This window comes from Nycticebus coucang, chromosome 9 (assembly GCF_027406575.1).
Source record: "Nycticebus coucang isolate mNycCou1 chromosome 9, mNycCou1.pri, whole genome shotgun sequence".
Taxonomy (NCBI): domain Eukaryota; kingdom Metazoa; phylum Chordata; class Mammalia; order Primates; family Lorisidae; genus Nycticebus; species Nycticebus coucang.
In genome coordinates, this window is record NC_069788.1 from 47,596,110 (window position 1) to 47,614,988 (window position 18,879).

At 48.6% G+C, this 18,879-nt stretch overlaps 1 protein-coding gene, 1 long non-coding RNA gene and 3 other non-coding genes across 5 annotated transcripts; all 5 read right to left on the reverse strand.

The window, feature by feature from the left end:
* Positions 1-2,396: 2,396 nt before the first annotated feature.
* Positions 2,397-5,649, reverse strand: LOC128593419 (uncharacterized). Its single transcript, XR_008382353.1, has 4 exons — positions 5,317-5,649; positions 5,058-5,098; positions 2,848-3,035; positions 2,397-2,640 (listed from the first exon to the last, which is right to left on the reverse strand). It is a non-coding gene; the product is annotated as an uncharacterized LOC128593419 (long non-coding RNA).
* Positions 2,743-2,822, reverse strand: LOC128595279 (small nucleolar RNA ZL8). The gene has a single exon (XR_008382911.1). It is a non-coding gene; the product is annotated as a small nucleolar RNA ZL8 (small nucleolar RNA).
* Positions 3,130-3,196, reverse strand: LOC128595199 (small nucleolar RNA SNORD52). The gene has a single exon (XR_008382848.1). It is a non-coding gene; the product is annotated as a small nucleolar RNA SNORD52 (small nucleolar RNA).
* On the reverse strand, positions 5,197-5,261 carry LOC128595204 (small nucleolar RNA SNORD48). The gene has a single exon (XR_008382853.1). It is a non-coding gene; the product is annotated as a small nucleolar RNA SNORD48 (small nucleolar RNA).
* Positions 5,650-13,136: 7,487 nt separating the features above from the next.
* On the reverse strand, positions 13,137-15,593 carry LOC128593413 (heat shock 70 kDa protein 1). The gene has a single exon (XM_053601392.1). The coding sequence runs from the start codon at positions 15,414-15,416 to the stop codon at positions 13,491-13,493; it is 1,926 nt and encodes a 641-aa protein (XP_053457367.1). The 5' UTR covers positions 15,417-15,593; the 3' UTR covers positions 13,137-13,490.
* Between the last annotated feature and the right edge of the window lie 3,286 nt (positions 15,594-18,879).

Sequence of the window (18,879 nt, forward strand, 5' to 3'; positions counted from 1 at the left end):
AAACTAAAAAGCTTCTGCACAGCCAAGAACACAGTAAGTAAAGCAAGCAGGTAGCCCTCAGAATGGGAGATTTTGCAGGTTGTCTCTGACAAAGGTTTAATAACCAGAATCCACAGAAAACTCAAACTTTCTTAGCAAGAAAAGAACAAGTGATCCCATCTGTGTGGGCAAGGGACTTGAAGAGAAACTTCTTTGAAGAAGACAAGCGTGCGGCAGACATATGAAAAAATGCTCATCATCCTTAATTATCAGAGAAATACAAATCAAAACTACTTTGAGATATCATCTAACTCTAGTAAGATTAGCCCATATCACAAAATCCCAAGACCAGAGATGTTGGCGTGGATGTGGAGAAAAGGGAACACTTCTACACTGCTGGTGGGAATGCAAACTAGTAACGTTCCCATTGGAAAGATGTTTGGAGAACACTTAGAGAACTAAAAATAGACCTGCCATTTGATCCTACTATTCCTTTACTAGGTATATATCTAGAAGCCCAAAAATTACACTATAACAAAGATATTTGCCCTAGAATGTTTATTGCAGCCCAATCCATAATTGCTAAGTCATGGAAGAAGCCCAAGTGCCCATTGACCCACGAATGGATCAATAAATTGTGGTATATGTACACCATGGAATATTATGCAGCCTTAAAGACGGAGACTTTACCTTTTATGTTTACATGGATGGAGCTGAAACACTCTTCTTAGCAAACTATCTCAAGAATGGAAGAAAAATTATCCAATGTACTCAGCCCTACTATGAAACTAATTTATAGGTTTCACATGAAAGCTATAACCCAATTATAGCCCAAGAATATGGGGAAAGGGAGGGGAGGGGAGTGGGGATGGGTGGAGGGAGGATAATTGGTGGGACACCTAGGGTGCATCTTACAAGGGTACATGTGAAACTTACTAAATGTAGAATATAATTGTCTTAGCACAGTAACTAAGAAAATGCCATGAAGGCTATTTTAACCAGTTTGATGAAAATATTTCAAATTGTGTATAAAACCAACACATCATACCCCATGACTGCATTAATGTACACAGCCATGATTTAATAATAAAAAAAGGCTTAAAAAAAAAACAACACAAAACCCAGGCGGCGCCTGTGGCTCAGTCGGTAGGGCGCGGGCCCCATATACCGAGGGTGGCGGGTTCAAACCCGGCCCCAGCCAAACTGCAACCAAAAAAATAGCCAGGCATTGTGGCAGGCGCCTATAGTCCCAGCTACTCGGGAGGCTGAGGCAAGAGAATCGCTTAAGCCCAGGAGTTGGAGGTTGCTGTGAGCTGCGTGAGGCCACGGCACTCTACCGAGGGCCATAAAGTGAGACTCTGTCTCTACAAAAAAAAAAAAAAAAACCCTAGCTTTCTCAGAGACTGGTGGATTGGCTTGAACCCAGGAGTTGGAGACTAGCCTGAGCAAGAACAAGACTCCATCTACTAAAAATGGAAAAATTAGCTGGGGATTGTGGCAGGTGCCTGTAGTCCCAGGTACTCACTTTGCTGAGGCAGGAAAATTACTGAAGCCAAAGAGTTGAGGCTGCTGTGAGCTATGATGATGCCAAGGCACTCTACCCATGGCAACTGAGACTCAAGGGAAGAAAAAAAAAAAAAAACACCTCAAATGCATCGTAACATCTAGCACATTTGTAGTTTTTTTTTTTGTTTGTTTATTTATTTTTTTTTTTTTTGTAGAGACAGAGTCTCACTTTATGGCCCTCGGTAGAGTGCCGTGGCCTCACACAGCTCACAGCAACCTCCAACTCCTGGGCTTAAGCGATTCTCCTGCCTCAGCCTCCCGAGTAGCTGGGACTACAGGCGCCCGCCACAACGCCCGGCTATTTTTTGGTTGCAGTTCAGCCGGGGCTGGGTTTGAACCCGCCACCCTCGGTATATGGGGCCGGCACCTTACTAAGCCACAGGCGCCGCCCACATCTAGCACATTTGAATGCTATAACAGTCAACCTAGAAATCCTTAACTTAGTGTAAAGGTGTGAAAGGAACTAATCTTAGGGCTCAGCGCCTGTGGCTCAAGTGGCTAAGGTGCCAGCCACATACACCTGAGCTGGTGGGTTTGAATCCAGCCCGGGCCTGCCAAACAACAGCTGCAACCAAAAAACAAAAATAGCTGGGCACTGTGGCAGGCACCTGTAGTCCCAGTTACTTGGGAAGTGGAGGCAGGAAAATTGCTTGAGCCCAGGAGTTTGAGGTTGCTGTGAGCTGTGATGCTATAGTACTCTGCCCAGGGCAAGAGCTTGAGGCTGTCTCAAAAAAAAACAACAAAAAACTAATCTTAGTATTTTATACCTAACTGTAAAGAAGTACGGCTAAACACAAACTGTGATGATTATTTATTGGTGAGACATTTAATCTTTTTGTATAGTTGATTTCAGAGACCAAACAATATTTTTATTTGCTTTAAATTATTTTATTGGAATTCTTCAGATAAAACCAGACAGATGTATATCTGATAAAGTGAAAGGTATCTATCTACTTGTCACATAAGTGCCCCCAAATTTCTAGGTGAGATTTTTCTCCAATATGACTGCAGCTGCTCACACAGGTTAATACAGGAAAGAAGTTCCTAGAATCTGCTCAACACCAGCTAGAAGACATCCTTTGTGACAGCAAATTCCTAAAATTTCATAAAAGGAACACATATTAAAAGAACGTGGTCAATTGGCAGTAAAAACATGAAGGTGGACATGTTGGGAAGCACCAGACAGATGGGAGGCTGTGAGTGGATCAGGTGGTTTCAAAGATCCTTAGAGAAAAGCTCAGACTCTATAGTCTAACCAGGTCGTCATTACCACTCTGGGGTTGGAACCAAAAGGACACTCACCACAGTAACTGGGGAGAAAGGGCATGGCTCTCCACCCGTCACAGCCTGAAGGTCAGTAGCAGAAACCATCATCTAACATCACAGCCAAGTCCCCATGGGAATAGGCTCCAAACTTTAGGCCTGTGGCCATCAGGTTAGTGCAGAATCTGTGAAGGAACAATGCCCCTGACTGGGCTTCCAGAACTCTCCTAGGAAAGAGAACCACCAATGAGAATAACCAAAGTTAACAGCCCTCCCCCTTTAGTTCCTCTCAGGATCCCCAAGCATCCAGGTTCCCTAAATGAGTCAGAACTTCATTTTGACATCAGGACCAGTGTCAGAGACTCTAGTCTGTAAAATCATCATTCCCAATTTAGGGAGATCTGGATCAATGGGAAGTGTTCAGGAAGGAATGTAGTACATTCAAAACAACAGTTTTGAACAACAAGTCCAGGCAGGGATGTTAAGTTTGAGAGGGAAAGAGTAGGAAATAATCCAAAACTATAGTGGAGCTCTGAGAGGCTCCAGTGTACTCCTAAGTTCACACCTGTAATTACAGTACTTTGGGAGGCAAATGCAGGATAATTACTTGAGACCAGGCTAGGCAACAAGGTGATACCCTGACTTTAAAAGGAAAGCTTAGCTCAGCACCTGTGGCTCAAGCAGCTAAGACACCAGCCACATACACCTGAGCTAGTGGGTTTGAATCCAACCCGGGCCTGCCAAACAATGATGGCTAGAACCAAAAAATAGCCCAGTGTTGTGGTAGGTGCCTGTAGTCCCAGCTACTTGGGAGGTGGAGGCAGGGGAATCACTTGAGCTCAGGAGTTGGAGGTTGCTGAGCTGTGATGCCATGGCACCCTACCCAGGGCGACAGCTTGAGGCTCTGTCTCAAAAAGAAGTAAATAAATAAAAATAAAAAGGAAAGCTCGGGGTGGCGCCTGTGGCTCAGTGAGCAGGGTGCCGGCCCCATACACCGAGGGTGGCGGGTTCAAACCCGGCCCCGGCCAAACTACAACAAAAAAAAATAGCCGGGCGCCTGTAGTCCCAGCTGCTCGGGAGGCTGAGGCAGGAGAATCGCCTAGGCCCAGGAGTTGGAGGTTGGTGTGAGCTGTGTCACGCCACAGCACTCTACTGAGGGCGATAAAGTGAAACTCTGTCTCTACAAAAAAAAAAAAAAAAAAGGAAAGCTCGGCTCAGTGCCCATAGCAGTGGTTACAGTGCCAGCCACATACACCGAGGGTGGTGGGTTGGAACCCAGCCCAGACCAGCTAAACTGCAACAAAAAAATAAATAAATAAAAAGGAAAGCTTGGGGCATGCCTGTAGTCCCAAGTACTTGGAAACTGAAGCACAGCGCTTTGGCCCAGGTGTTGGAGGATGTAATACTATGTATTACCATGGCCCTGTACTCCAGCCTACTTCCCAAAACTAGATACTACCTCAATAAATAAATAAATAAATAAAATAAAAATAGGGTGCTGGCCCCAAATGCCGAGGGTGACGGGTTCAAGCCCAGCTCCAGCCAATCTGCAACAACAACAAAAAAAATAGTTAAGGCGTCGTGGCGGGCGCCAGCAGTTCCAGTTACTGGGGAGGCTGAGGCAAAAGAATCGCCCAGGCCTGGGAGTTGGAGGTTGCTGTGAGCTGTAACGCCACAGCACTCTACCAAGGGTGATAAAGTGAGACACCGCCTCTACAAATAAAATAAAATAAAATAAAAATAAGTGGGCCAGGCATGGTGGCTCTTGTGTGCAATCCTAGCACACTGAGAGGCAATGGAAGATGGATTACTTGAGCTCAGGAGTTCAAGACCAGCCTGAGCAAGAAGGATACTCCACCTCTAAAAATAGCTGGGCGTTTGTAGCCGGGCCTGCAGTTCCAGCTACCAGAGAGGTTGAAGCAAGAGAATGGCTACAGCCCAGGAGTTTGAGGTTGCTGTGAGCTATGACGCGATAGCACTCTACCCAGGGTGACAAAGTGAGACTGCCTCAGGAAAAAAAAAAGTTCTTTGAAGTATTTTCATTGATGCATGTGTTCATTAGAAAATAGGCAGACCTCCATAGTAGCCCATTAGCTGGGAACAAAATGAGAGGCACTCGGGAAGCTCTTGTAACCGATACTCACTTTTTTTTTTTTTTTGGCCAGGGCTGGGTTTGAACCCACCACCTCCGGCATATGGGACCGGCACCCTACCCCTTGAGCCACAGGCACCGCCCAGCCGATACTCACCTTTATTCAAGGACAACACACTGATGGACGTCTTAAAATTCCTAATAGGGAAACAAGACATAGGAACTTAAGATTAATAAGGGTTCCGGGCCATTAACTTCTCCCCGAGCTGAGATCTAGGGATCCTGACCCGGGGAGCGGTCAGCGCGCTGCGGTGATTGGCATCAGCGAGACACTCAGTCACCCGGGGTGGTCATCATTCCCGTCCTCCCCCAGGCCGACCGCCAGTCGATCGTAATCACTAGTGCAACCCACTCACCATTATGGCGCTATGAGGATCAGAAGCTTGGGAAGAAACCAAGCAGAGGCCGGGGGGACTCTAATGAGTTCCCTGACCTCAGCTAGGTCAGTTTCAAGCAGTGGCCTCAGGAAGATACAAAAAACTGCTCTGCAACGGTCGTTCACCCAGCTCGGCCGAAGTCTGCTGTGCCTTCCCCCAGGAGGCTCCAAGGTACCTGAACTCTGCAAAGGCGGCGCGGAGCCTGCCAATTCACCTTGCTCAGCAACAAGCTCCGCAGCGCGGGCCAAGCACACACCAAGAAGGACATAGTTACCATCCGCTAGCCCACCACCCAAAGAGAAAGACGCGGCCTCGGCCTGGGCTATTTATGGCTGCCTTGAGTTGGGGGCCTGACGAGTATGGCTGTCTTCTTACATGCCTGTCTTGACACACATTTCCCCATCGTTCGTCCAAATAGGAATAAAACAAAGTGAAAAAAAGGCTATGAAAGTACATGTCACACTACTCTGGGCAAATATTTGGATATGTGAATTTTGAAAAACATAAAACAGGATGATCTGGCAGGGAAGGCAGGAGAAAGACCGCGGCGCCGGCCGACAGGCGCGAGCTAGGCGCCCCTTGGTGGGCCGCTAGTCTCCGGAAAGGTTCTTGCTGGGGCTCGGTCTGCGCGCATTCCCTCCGACTCCTCGGCGCTCCCGGCTCCTTAAGCCCAGCAAAATCTGAATTCGCTCCCTTGCTCGAGCATGCAGACTGCCGAGCACCTTAAATTTCATGTTTTTTGTTAGACAGCTTTATGTAGATATAATTGACGTGTAATAAACTGCACGTTCGAAATATGCAATTTGGTAAGGTTTTTTGTGGTTTTTTTTGCTATCTGACCTCTTCTAATTGTACATTTCGGAAGTGTTAAGTATATTCACATTGTTATACAACGGATCTCCAGAACTTTTTCAACTTGAAAACTGAAATGCGAGGGCCGGGCGCGCTGGCTCACCCTTGTAATCCTAGCACTCTCGGAGGTCAAGGTGTATTGCCTGAGCTCACAGGTTCGAGACCAGCCTGAGCCAGAGCGAGACCCCCCCCCCCATCTCTAAAAATAGCCGGGCGTTGTGGCGGGCGCCTGTAGTCCCAGCTACTCAGGAGGCGGAAGCAAGAGGATCTCTTGAGCCCAGGAGTCTGAGATTGCTGTGACGCCACGGCACTCTACCGATGGCGACAAAGTGACATTCTGTCTAAAAAAAGAAAGAAAAACTGAAACGTTGTGCCCATTAGACAACTCTCCATCTATCTGTTTCATGCTTTTTTTTTTTTTTGAGCAACTTGTGACCTGGGCTAAAAGAGGATGGAATTATAACTTTTCTCTTATTTTACAATAAAGGCTGACCATCCATCCTTACAATAGCTCAGTTGTATGTGGCTGGCGCCTTAGTTGCTTGAGCCACAGGCGCCGAGCCGAGTCTCTGAGCTTTTCTCTGAGGATCTTTGAAACCACCTGATCCACTTATTGCCTCCCCTCCATTCTGTCTGGTGCCTCCCAATGTGTCCACCTTCATATTTTTACTGCCAATTGCCTACGTTGCTTTAATATCTGCCCATTTCTGTTTTTACAAACTGCAGAGGAGCTCTACAGACCAAAAGGAAATTAAATTCTTTCTCTTTGTATTTCACCAACTCCTTTGCCTTTTAGAATTTGTTTCTGTAGTCTCCAGTGATTCCTGTGGGTCCCCAGGAACAAAGGAATGTATCGCCAATCTTGCCAAAGGAAAAATGGACACAGGATTCACATTCACAATACCTTGAGAATTCGACTCCTGTTACCTTTTTTGTCCCTCTTAAATACAGCTGACCACTGCACCTCAACTGCAGGCATTCTCCCTTTCTCTTTGGGATACCACACCATTTCTCTCTCTCCTTCTAAAAGATAAAATAAAACTTATACTTTTATATCCTAATCTTAGCCTAGAGAATATCTTTTTCTCTTCCCTTGCTGAGCACTACTGAGTTTTTCCAAATCTGTCATTTTCTCGAGGCTTCAGTCTTCCTTCAAAAAATTTCCAAGGATTGGGTGGTGCCTGTGGCTCAAAGGAGTAGGGCGCCAGCCCCATATACCAGAGGTGGTGGGTTCAAACCCAGCCAAAGTCAAAAACTGCAAAAAAAACTCCAAGGATCCTATATTCTTTGTTTATTTGATAACATTTCTCAGCTTCTAGGTGCCAGTTCCTTCTGGGGCTGATGTTGCAAAGTGATTGTTTTTAAGTTCCAACGTGTATATGTGTACAGGTAGATGATAACTTCTTAGATATTGCTTCCTAATGAACTGCTTCCTTATGAGAAAGTCATGAATTTAATTGACCCAGTCTCAGGAGTTCTTTTTTGGCCCATTAAACTTGCTAGAGATTTTTCCTTAACTTCTATCATTCTTACTGTTGTCACTGAGGCCTTGCAAGCCTTCGGGTTCCAGTTCAAAGCAGAAAGCCTCTTATCACCAGCTGTTGCTCCGGGAAGCACTGATACCTTCCCACACTCCCTCTCCCAAGACACTATCCTCCCAAAAATAAAATCAGGATTAGCTCCTGGTTCCATCTGCAGGATTGATGGAACTGCCTCAAGGTCATGTGTGGCCCTCCAGATCTCCAAGTGTGGCCCCTCAACTGAATATAAACTTCACAGGAAAAAATCCCTTTATTGAAAGGATTTGTTCTGTAGAATTCGTATTCAGAGCACACTTAGCCCCTCACCATGTGGTGTTCTACACCACCTCTATCCTTACTAACAAGAAGACCCTCATCAGATATGCCTCCTTGACCTTGGACTGTCCAGTCTCCAAAACTATAAGAAATAAATTTCTTGGCTCAGTGGCTGTGGCTCAAGCAGCTAAGGCGCCAGCCACATACACCTGAGCTGGTGGGTTTGAATCCAGCCCAGGCCTGCCAAACAATAATGACGGCTGCAACCAAAAAATAGCTGGGCATTGTGGCAAGCGCTTGTTGTCCCAGCTACTTGGAACAACACAGATGCTCTGAGGCAAGAGAATCACTTGAGCCCAGGAGTTGGAGGTTGCTGTGAGCTGTGATGCTACGGCACTCTACTCAGTGCGACAACTTGAGGCTCTGTCTCAAAAAAAAAAGAAAGAAAGAAAATTCTTTTCTTGTAAACTAAGTATTATGTTATAAGCAACAGAAAATTGATACTGAGGAGTGAAGTTGTTGCTGATAACAAATATCTGAAAATGTGAAAGTGGCTTTGGAATTGGGTTATGGACAGAAGCTGGAAGAATTTGTAGGAGCAGTCTGGAAAAAGCCTAGATTTGGACGGCGTCTTTTGCTCAGTGGTTAGGGCACTGGCCTCATATACTGAGGGTGGAAGGTTCGAACCCGGCCCCGGCCAAACTGCAACAAAAAATAGCTGGGCATTGTGACAGGCGCCTATAGTACCAGCTACTCAGGAGGCTGAGGCAAGAGAATCGCCTAAGCCCAGGAGTTGGAGGTTGCTGTAAGCTGTGATGTCTCAGCACTCTACCGAGGGTGATAAAGTGAGACTTTGTCTCTAAAAAAAAAGAAAAGAAAAAAGCCTAGATTTTAGTGAGGGCTTAGCAGACAAAATTATAGGAAAATCCGGCATTCCCTAGAAATTGTTCACGTGGTCCTGACCTCATGTTGGAGATATGGGCAGTAAAGGCCATTCTGATTAGGTTTCAGATGGCACTGAGGAACAAAGTGTTGGTAACTGGTGTAAAGGCCAACTTTGTGATAAACTGGAAACTTGGAACTTGTCTGCATCGTGTTCATGCCCTAGTGAAAGTGTTTGGAGTTTTTTTTTTTTGTAGAGACAGAGTCTCACGGTACCGCCCTCAGTAGAGTGCCGTGGCGTCACACGGCTCACAGCAACCTCTGTTCTTGGGCTTACGCGATTCTCTTGCCTCAGCCTCCCGAGCAGCTGGGACTACAGGCGCCCGCCACAACGCCCGGCTATTTTTTTATTGCAGTTTAGCCAGGGCTGGGTTTGAACCTGCCACCCTCGGCATATGGGGCCGGCGCCCTACTCACTGAGCCACAGGCGCCACCCTGGAGTTTTGTTTTTGTTTTTTTTTTGAGACAGAGCCTCAAGCTGTTGCCCTAGGTAGAGTGCCGTGGCATCATAGCTCATAGCAACCTCCAACTCCTGGGCTCAAGTGATTCTCTTGCCTCAGCCTCCCAAGTAGCTGGGACAACAGGTGCCTGCCACAACGCCCGGCTATTTTATGGTTGCAGCTGTCATTGTTGTTTGGCAAGCCCGGTCTGGATTCGAACCCACCGGCTCAGGTGCATGTGGCTGGTGCCTTAGCCGCTTGAGCTACAGGCACTGAGCCAAGTGTTTGGAGCTTTAAACAGTGGGTTCTTGGGTGGTCAAAGAATTGAAAGACATACCACTAATGAACACAGAACCACAAAACAGGCTAGAATGGGTGGGTGACTGTCCCTTGTGAAAACACTAGGGCTTTATGGAATCCAGAATTTAGGATGTCTGGTGGAAGAAATATCTAAGCAGCAGAGCATTCAGGCTGCTGTGTGACTTTTTTTTTTTTTTTAACAGAGTCTCACTACTCGGTGTCCTGGATAGAGTGCTGTGTGGTCATAGCAACCTCAAACTTTTGGGCTTGAGCAATCCTCTTGCTTCAGCCTCCCTCGTCCCTGGGACAATAGATGTGTACAATGTCCAGATAGTTTTTTCTATTTTTAGTAGAGACAAAAAAATATGTCGGTCTTGCTCAGGCTGGTCTTGAACACCTAAGCTCAAGGGATCCACCCACCCAGGCTTCTTTTTTTTTTTTTTTTGTAGAGACAGAGTCTCACTTTATGGCCCTCGGTAGAGTGCCGTGGCCTCACACAGCTCACAGCAACCTCCAACTCCTGGGCTCAAGCGATTCTCTTGCCTCAGCCTCCCGAGTAGTTGGGACTACAGGCGCCCGCCACAATGCCTGGCTATTTTTTGTTTGTTTGTTTGTTTTGTTTTGTTTTTAACGCCTGGCTATTTTTTTGTTGCAGTTTGGCAGGGGCCGGGTTTGAACCCGCCACCCTTGGTATACGGGGCTGGTGCCCTACCCACTGAGCCACAGGTGCTGCTCAAAGAAAATCTTTTTTTTTTTTTTTTTAACTTTTATTCATTTAATTATTCTTTCTTGCAGTTTTTGGCTGGGGCCAGGTTTGAACCCACCACCTCCGGTACATGGGACCGGCGCCCTACTCCTTGAACCACAAGTGCCACCCACCCAGCTAGTTTTAGAAACAGGATCCTGCTCTTGCTCAGTTCGAGCTGGAACTTCTGAGCTCAGGCGATCCAACTACTTCAGCATCTGAGAGTGCTAGGATTACAGGCCTGAGCCACCTGGAGTTCTGTCTTTAAATACAGGTGCCTGAGGAGGGAAAAGTGGACAGGGGACGAGACCAAGATGGTGCATTTCTTTTTTTTTTTTTTTTTTGTAGAAACAGAGTCTCACTGTACAGCCCTCGGGTAGAGCGCCGTGGCGTCACACGGCTCACAGCAACCTCTAACTCTTGGGCTTACGGGATTCTCTTGCCTCAGCCTCCAGAGCAGCTGGGACTACAGGCGTCCACCACAATGCCCGGCTATTTTTTTGTTGCAGTTTGGCCAGGGCTGGGTTTGAACCCGCCACCCTCAGCATATGGGGCCGGCGCCCTACTCACTGAGCCACAGGCACCACCCAAGATGGTGCATTTCTTAACCTAAATATTTATGGAGTCAAAGACCTTCAGAGGCAGACCTGGCTCCAGTGTACATAACCATAGAATATGGAAACTTAAGACCCTTAAGCTCCTGAACGAGGAAGGAAATTTCCTAAGAGATATTCAGGTTATGTTCTGAATCTACAGAGAGTACCTAATTTCTGGTTTCTAAGCCATGTGAAACTTCCAAGGAGGGACAATGGGGAGTAGTCAGCAAGCCTTGAATGACTCACAACTAATCAACTAATTTGGAACCAAACCTGATTGCTCTATACCAATTTCTTCCTTCATTCCTTCACTCCTTCTTTTTCCATCCTTCCTCCCTCCATTTCTTTCTCTTTGCCTCTTTTTCTTTCTTTCCTTCCTTCCTCTCTTCCTTTCTTTTTTTTTTTTCTTTTCTGACAAGAGTCTCACTCCATCACCCTGGGTATAGTGCTGTGACATCATCTTAACTCACAGCAAACTCAAACTCCTAGGCTCAAGTGATTTCTTGCCTCAGTTTTTCATTTTTAGTAGAAACGGGGTCTCCCTCTTGCTCAGAGTGGTCTCAAACTCCCGAGCTCAAGCAATCCACCAGCCTCAGCCTCCCAGAGTGCTAGGATTACAGGCATAAGCCACCGTGCCTCACTCCCAACCAATTTCTTAACCAAAATTTCTCTAGGGCATTTTCCAGTTGCTCTGAGCTACCTTGGGTCTTTTTTTTTTTTTTTTTTGTAGAGACAGAGTCTCACTTTATGGCCCTCGGTAGAGTGCTGTGGCCTCACACAGCTCACAGCAACCTCCAACTCCTGGGCTTAAGCGATTCTTCTGCCTCAGCCTCCCCAGTAGCTGGGACCACAGGCGCCCGCCACAACGCCCAGCTATTTTTTGGTTGCAGTTTGGCCGGGGCCGGGTTTGAACCCGCCACCCTCGGTATATGGGGCCAGCGCCTTACCGACTGAGCCACAGGCGCCGCCCGGGTCTTTTTTTTTTTTTTTTTTTTTTAAGATAGAGTCTCATGTTGTTGCCCTCGGTAGAGCGCTGAGGTGTCAGAGCTCACAGCAACCTCAAACTCTTGGGCTTAAGTGACTCTCTTGCCTCAGCCTCCCAAGTAACTGGGACTACAGTCACCTGCCACAATGCCCAGCTATTTTTTCAGAGACGGGGAAGAGGGGTGTCTCCATCTGGTTCAGGCTGGTTTCAAACTCGTGGGCTCAGGCAATCCACCAGCCTTGGCCTCCTAAGTGTTGAGATTACAGGCGTGAGCCACCATGCCCAGCAGTCAGAAATGTTTAAATATACACTAATTACATTCACCACACTCTCTGCAATAGACTTCAAATATTTACTCCTCCCAAATGTGGCTTTGTGCACTTTAACATCTACTCTTATCCCCCACCCCAGTAACCACCATTCTCTGCTTCTACATTTTAGATTCCATCTGTGTGGGGACATGGTGTTAGTTTATGAACCATAGATGTCAAAAAAATAAGCCAGTCACTCCTCTAAACCCTTCAGTTACTATGCCTACTTTGCCCAGAAACAGGGCCCATTCCAATCAAAATGGGCACTTGTGGCTAGATTAGTCTTCTTATCCACTGGCAAATAAGCCCTTAAAGAAATACCCATAGCGGAGCAGTGCCTGTGGCTCAAAGGAGTAGTGTGCTGGCCCCATATGCCGGAGGTAGCGGGTTCAAGCCCAGCACCAACCAAAAACTGCAAAGAAAAAAAAAAAAAAGAAAAGAAATACCCACAGCCAGAACTCTTAACATGTGTTCCTCCCCTCATAAGTACTATCCCTTTCAATATACAGAGATCTGGGCGGCACCTGTGGCTCAGTGAGTAGGGCGCTGGCCCCATATGCCGAGGGTGGCGGGTTCAAACCCGGCCCGGCCAAACTGCAACCAAAAAATAGCCGGGCGTTGTGGCGGGCGCCTGTAGTCCCAGCTGCTTGGGAGGCTGAGGCAAGAGAATCGCGTAAGCCCAAGGGTTAGAGGTTGCTGTAAGCCGTGTGACGCCACGGCCCTCTACCGAGGGCGGTACAGTGAGACTCTGTCTCTACAAAAAAAAAAAAAAAAATCAATATACAGAAATCTATGGATTTTACACCCACCACAGAAGGTCCTCTATCCCTCCCCAAATACAAACAAACACTTTTTTTAATGTTTTATTTTTCATACTTGTGCAAAATTACAAAGCCAAAGAACATCCTCTGACTTTGGAGTGCGTTCTGCAAAGCAAAAATTTTGTACAGAAGGTGGCAGTGTTGATTCGTTTAAGACAAAGAACAACTTCCATGAAATGCAAAGAATATTGACGAACATACTGGTTATACCATAAAAATATAATGAGGCCAGGTAGTTATAACCAGATTACAAATTTACTAGTAGTAGAGTGCTACAGTAGAAAAAAGTATAGGGCGATAGCAAAGTCCTTGAGTTCAAACTGCCTCCAACATAAACGTGGAGAAAGAAGGGAATGAAGGCCCTCCTAATCCACCTCCTCAATGGTGGGGCCAGACCCAGAGCCCCCCTTGGGGGCCTGAGCCCCGAAGCCGCCTGCCCCGGGACCACCCGTACCCTGGTACAGTCCGCTGATGATGGGGTTACACACCTGCTCCAGCTCCTTCCTCTTGTGCTCAAACTCGTCCTTCTCCGCCAGGCTGTTGGCATCCAGCCAGGAGATAACCTCCTGACACTTGTCGAGCACCTTCTTCTTGTCCGCCTCGCTGATCTTGCCCTTGAGCCCCTCGTCTTCCACCGCGCTCTTCATGTTGAAAGCGTAGGACTCCAGGGCGTTCTTGGCGGACACCCTCTCGCGCTGCACCTCGTCTTCGGCCTTGTACTTCTCGGCCTCCTGCACCATGCGCTCGATCTCCTCCTTGCTCAGGCGGCCCTTGTCGTTGGTGATGGTGATCTTGTTGGCCTTGCCGGTGCTCTTGTCGGTGGCGGTGACGTTCAGGATGCCATTGGCGTCGATGTCAAAGGTCACCTCGATCTGGGGCACGCCCCTGGGGGCCGGAGGGATGCCGCTCAGCTCGAAGCGGCCCAGCAGGTTGTTGTCCCGCGTCATGGCTCTCTCGCCCTCGTACACCTGGATCAGCACCCCAGGCTGGTTGTCCGAGTACGTGGTGAAGATCTGCGTCTGCTTGGTGGGAATGGTGGAGTTGCGCTTGATCAGGGCGGTCATCACGCCGCCGGCCGTCTCCAGCCCTAGCGACAGGGGAGCCACGTCCAGCAGCAGCAGGTCCTGCACGTTCTCGGACTTGTCCCCCATCAGGATAGCTGCCTGCACCGCCGCCCCATACGCCACCGCCTCGTCGGGGTTGATGCTCTTGTTGAGGTCGCGCCCGTTGAAGAAGTCCTGCAGCAGCTTCTGCACCTTGGGGATGCGCGTGGAGCCCCCTACCAGGACCAAGTCGTGGATCTGAGCCTTGTCCAGCTTGGCGTCCCGCAGAGCCTTCTCCACCGGCTCCAGGGTGCTTCGGAAGAGGTCCGAGCACAGCTCCTCGAACCTCGCCCTGGTGATGGACGTGTAGAAGTCGATGCCCTCAAACAGGGAGTCGATCTCCAGGCTGGCCTGGGTGCTGGACGACAGGGTCCGCTTGGCCCTCTCGCAGGCGGTGCGCAGCCGCCTCACCGCTCGCTTGTTCTGGCTGATGTCCTTCTTGTGCTTCCTCTTGAACTCCTCCACGAAGTGGTTCACCAGCCGGTTGTCGAAGTCCTCCCCGCCCAGGTGGGTGTCCCCGGCAGTGGCCTTCACCTCGAAGATACCGTCGTCGATCGTCAGGATGGACACGTCGAAGGTGCCCCCGCCCAGGTCAAAGATGAGCACGTTGCGCTCCCCCTTGCCGGTCCTGTCCAGGCCATAGGCGATGGCGGCAGCCGTGGGCTCGTTGATGATCCGCAGCACGTTGAGTCCCGCGATCACTCCCGCATCCTTGGTGGCCTGGCGCTGCGAGTCGTTGAAATAGGCCGGCACGGTGATCACCGCGTTGGTCACCGGGTAGCCCAGGTACGCCTCGGCGATCTCCTTCATCTTGGTCAGCACCATCGACGAGATCTCCTCGGGGTAGAACGCCTTGGCCTCCCCCTTGTAGGTCACCTGCACCTTGGGCTTGTCGCCGTCGTTGATCACCTGGAAAGGCCAGTGCTTCATGTCTGACTGCACCACCGGGTCGCCGTACTTGCGGCCGATCAGCCGCTTGGCGTCAAACACCGTGTTCTGCGGGTTCAGCGCCACCTGGTTCTTGGCCGCATCGCCGATCAGCCGCTCGGTGTCGGTGAAGGCCACGTAGCTGGGGGTGGTGCGGTTGCCCTGGTCGTTGGCGATGATCTCCACCTTGCCGTGCTGGAACACACCCACGCACGAGTAGGTGGTGCCCAGGTCGATGCCGATGGCTGTGGCTCTGGCCATGCCGGTGCCTGTTCCCTGGGTTCTGGTCTGAGACTGAGAGAATCCGGGAGAGATCTGCGTGCGCGATCTGGCACAGGAGCTCGGTTTCTTCTGAAAGGCGGAGACTGGATTCGGAGGAGACCGTAGGTCTAGCAGAGTCCCACTGTGAAACTCCAACACGTTCCCAGCTTTCCTCGGGATGCGATTTCCGCTAAGCGCGCAAGGCTCGGCTTTTATAAGTCATCCTCCAGCCCCGCCTTTCCCACATTCAGCCAATCAGCGGCTTTAATGAGGCCGCCAAGTCCCGAATATTCCAGGGGTTTCGCCTCCGGTCCTGCCCCCGAGCTTCCTGGAACCAATCAGCGACCAGGGCGCCGCCCCTCCTCAGAACTCTCCAGACTCTTCTGGGATTCACTGGAAGGGACAAGGGGATCTGAGAGTAGGCGGCCAGAGGCCTTTGTGGGGGTGTTTGTTTACTTGGTATCTGAGGCGATGCTGGCCGCCAGCCAGGTGTGTGACATTGACGGGAAGGGTCTGTGCTAATCTTGTCACTGTAACGTGAAGCGAGGTTTGTGAGATGACTGCGGGGACACCCAGAATACTTGCAAATTGACTACAGGGTTAAAACAAAAACAAACGCCCCAGAAAAAATCCCGGTGTTTCTGGAAGACAGCGGGACACTGATTATGAGATTCTGATTGGACAGTGGGTGCTACGGACCGGCCGCCTTTGGGTCCTCTTGCTGAGGGAGCAAACGTGTTGGGCTGCCTGAAGAATGCTGTGTCCATCTGGGGCGTTTTTCCTATTTTAGGTTTACAGTGAAAACCAGAAAGAAAAAGCTAATGCACTGTAGTTTTTGTCATCCTCTTTAACCTACATGGATAGGACATCCAGAGATGGGATGGCTTTGAATTTTCAAAAGGAAAGCGATTATTACTTTAAAGAAACGGTTCTTTTGCTAGGTGTAGGGTCTCACGCCTGTAATCCTAGCATTCTGGGAGGAGGAGGCAGGTGGACTGCTGGAGCTCGGGAGCTGGGAGACCAGCGTGAGCAAGAACGAGACCCCCGTCTCTAAAAAATAGCCGGGCATTGTGCCTGGCACCTATAGTCTTTGCTACTGGAAAGGCTGAGGCAAGAGGATCGCTTGAGCCCAAGTTTGAGGTTGCTGTGAGCTATGACGCCATGGCACTCTCTCTACCCAGGGTAACAGAGTGAGACTCTGTCTTTAAAAAAGAAAAAAGATTTTTTTCTTTTTTTTCCTCTTTGTATTTATTTATTTATTCTGGTCGTTCTTCCTCCGGGGGAAAACAGACAGTTCTTAACGAGAGAAGGCTCCAGCGACCTGGAAAGGAACACGCTGTGGGGGGCGGGGGTGCACCACGCCCTGTCCCCGCCCGCAGCTGCTCCCCTGTGCTTGGACTGAACATTAGTGACAACAAAATTTTCCATAGAGTGTTAGCTGTCTTTGAAGCCTTGTGGCTTTGTCCCTTCCTCTCACGGTTGCTAGCTTGGGGTCTGGGCCCCATCCTTTCTACTTTCTTCTCCATCGCTGGGTGGTGGGTGGGGCCGGGGTTAACCTCAGAGTCCCTTAAGATCTTCTACCTGTCGCTGCTGCCCCTCGACTGTCCACCACTTTTAAGTCAAATGTAACCGGTTGGTGAGGAAGGGGCGAGAGGATGGTTGCTTCTTTTGGACAACTTCACATACCACATCTGTGACGCCTGTTTTAGGCAAACTTTTGAGTGATACTGTGAAGTTGAGAGGGCTTGGGACCCAGGTTCTAATTTTACCTCCTTTATAATCTAAGGTTATTTATCACATACTTGATTCACTCACTTAGGTTTTTGTTCTAGATACCAACTTCCTGCAGATTTCTCTCTTCCTTTCCTTTTAAACCCAATTATATTTAGTAATCTACTTTGCCTTTTTTTTTTTTTTTTTTTTTTTACCCTTCATCCTTTGTGTGTATGCAAGATCCTATGTTAGGTGCTTTTCTTGGAATCCAAGGGTATTCAGTTCACTCTCTCATTTGCTAATCTAAACTGATGTTGCTTTAATAATCTCTGTGTCTGCATGCTCACACAGGAAGGCAGGCAATAACTTTTACACTAAGATATAACTTTCTAATGAGTCACCTCCCTAAACTAGTCGAACTGGTCAAACTTCAGGAATTTTCCCAAACATTTTTCTAAGCTGTCTCTGGCTGGGGGATCCCCCCAATTTTAATCTTAGCTGCACATACGCATCCTTCCAGAGACCCTTAACCTTACCCCTCCCTCTGTAAGCTTCCTCACCATGAACTGCTGCCTCTGGCAATTCTGGTTTTACTCCTTTCCATCTTCCAAATATGTAATATAAAATATTACTCTATTGTCTTGAAGCAAAGATTATTCACTGTCTCCACTGCCTGCCAGGTGGACTTGGTGATAGAACCCTAAATCTCGGTGCTGCAAGGGTAGCAGAGAAAAGATCTACTGGAAATGGTCTTTCCTTTTTTTTTTTTTTCAAACAGAGTCTCACTTTGGTGCCCTGGGTATAGTGCCGGAGGGCCCTGGGGTCACAGCTCACAGTAACCCCAAACTCTTGGGCTTAAGTGATTCTCTTGCCTCAGCCTCCCAAGTAACTGGGACTATAGGCGCCCGCCCCAACACCTGGCTATTTTTTTTTTCTTTGTTGCAGTTATCTTGTTTATCAGGCCCTGGCCAGGTTCGAACCCGCCAGCCTCTGTGTACGTGGCCAGAGCCCTAACCACTTAGGTACAGGCACCAAGCTGGAAATGGTCTTTTCTTTCTGTAGAGGCAGAGACTCCCTTTACCGCCCTGGGTAGAGTGCCATGACGTCACAGGACTCATAGCAACCTCCAGCTCTTGGGCTTCCGCAATTCTCCTGCCTCAGCCTCCCGAGCAGCTGGGACTACAGGCACCCGCCACAACGCCCCGCTATTTTTTGGTTGCAGTTTGGCCGGGGCTGGGTTTGAACCCGCCACCCTCGGTATATGGGGCCGGCGCCCTACTCACTCAGCCACAGGCGCCACCCTGGAAATGGTCTTTTCAATGAAATAGCTAAACATCTGTGGTCAGAGTCTACAGTAGTATAGTTGACTTATGCTTTAAAATTTTTTTAGACAGAGTCCAGTTCTGTTACCTGGATAGGGTATAGTGGCATTATCATAGCTCACTGCACCCTCAAATTCCTGGACTCAAGTCACCATGTCTAGTAATTTTTCCATTTTTAGTATAGAGATAGTGTCTCAGTCTTGCTCTGGCTGGTCTCACACTCCTGAGCTCAAGCAATCCTTCTTACTCAGCCTCCCAGAGTACTAGGCACCTACCGAGGCTAGGTGACTTACCTTTTAAATTAAGTCTCTGTGGATTAGCCTAGTAACCTACACATCTATATTCTTTGTCCATTTCCTGACAAGGAGAGGGTCAGAAATTTGTCTTTGCTTTTAGACAAAACGCTTCTCAAAGCAGAAGCCCAGATT

Bases quoted from the DNA above. Each gene is read 5' to 3' on its own strand.
- LOC128593413 (XM_053601392.1), bottom strand. From the start codon at position 15,416: ATGGCCAGAGCCACAGCCATCGGCATCGACCTGGGCACCACCTACTCG.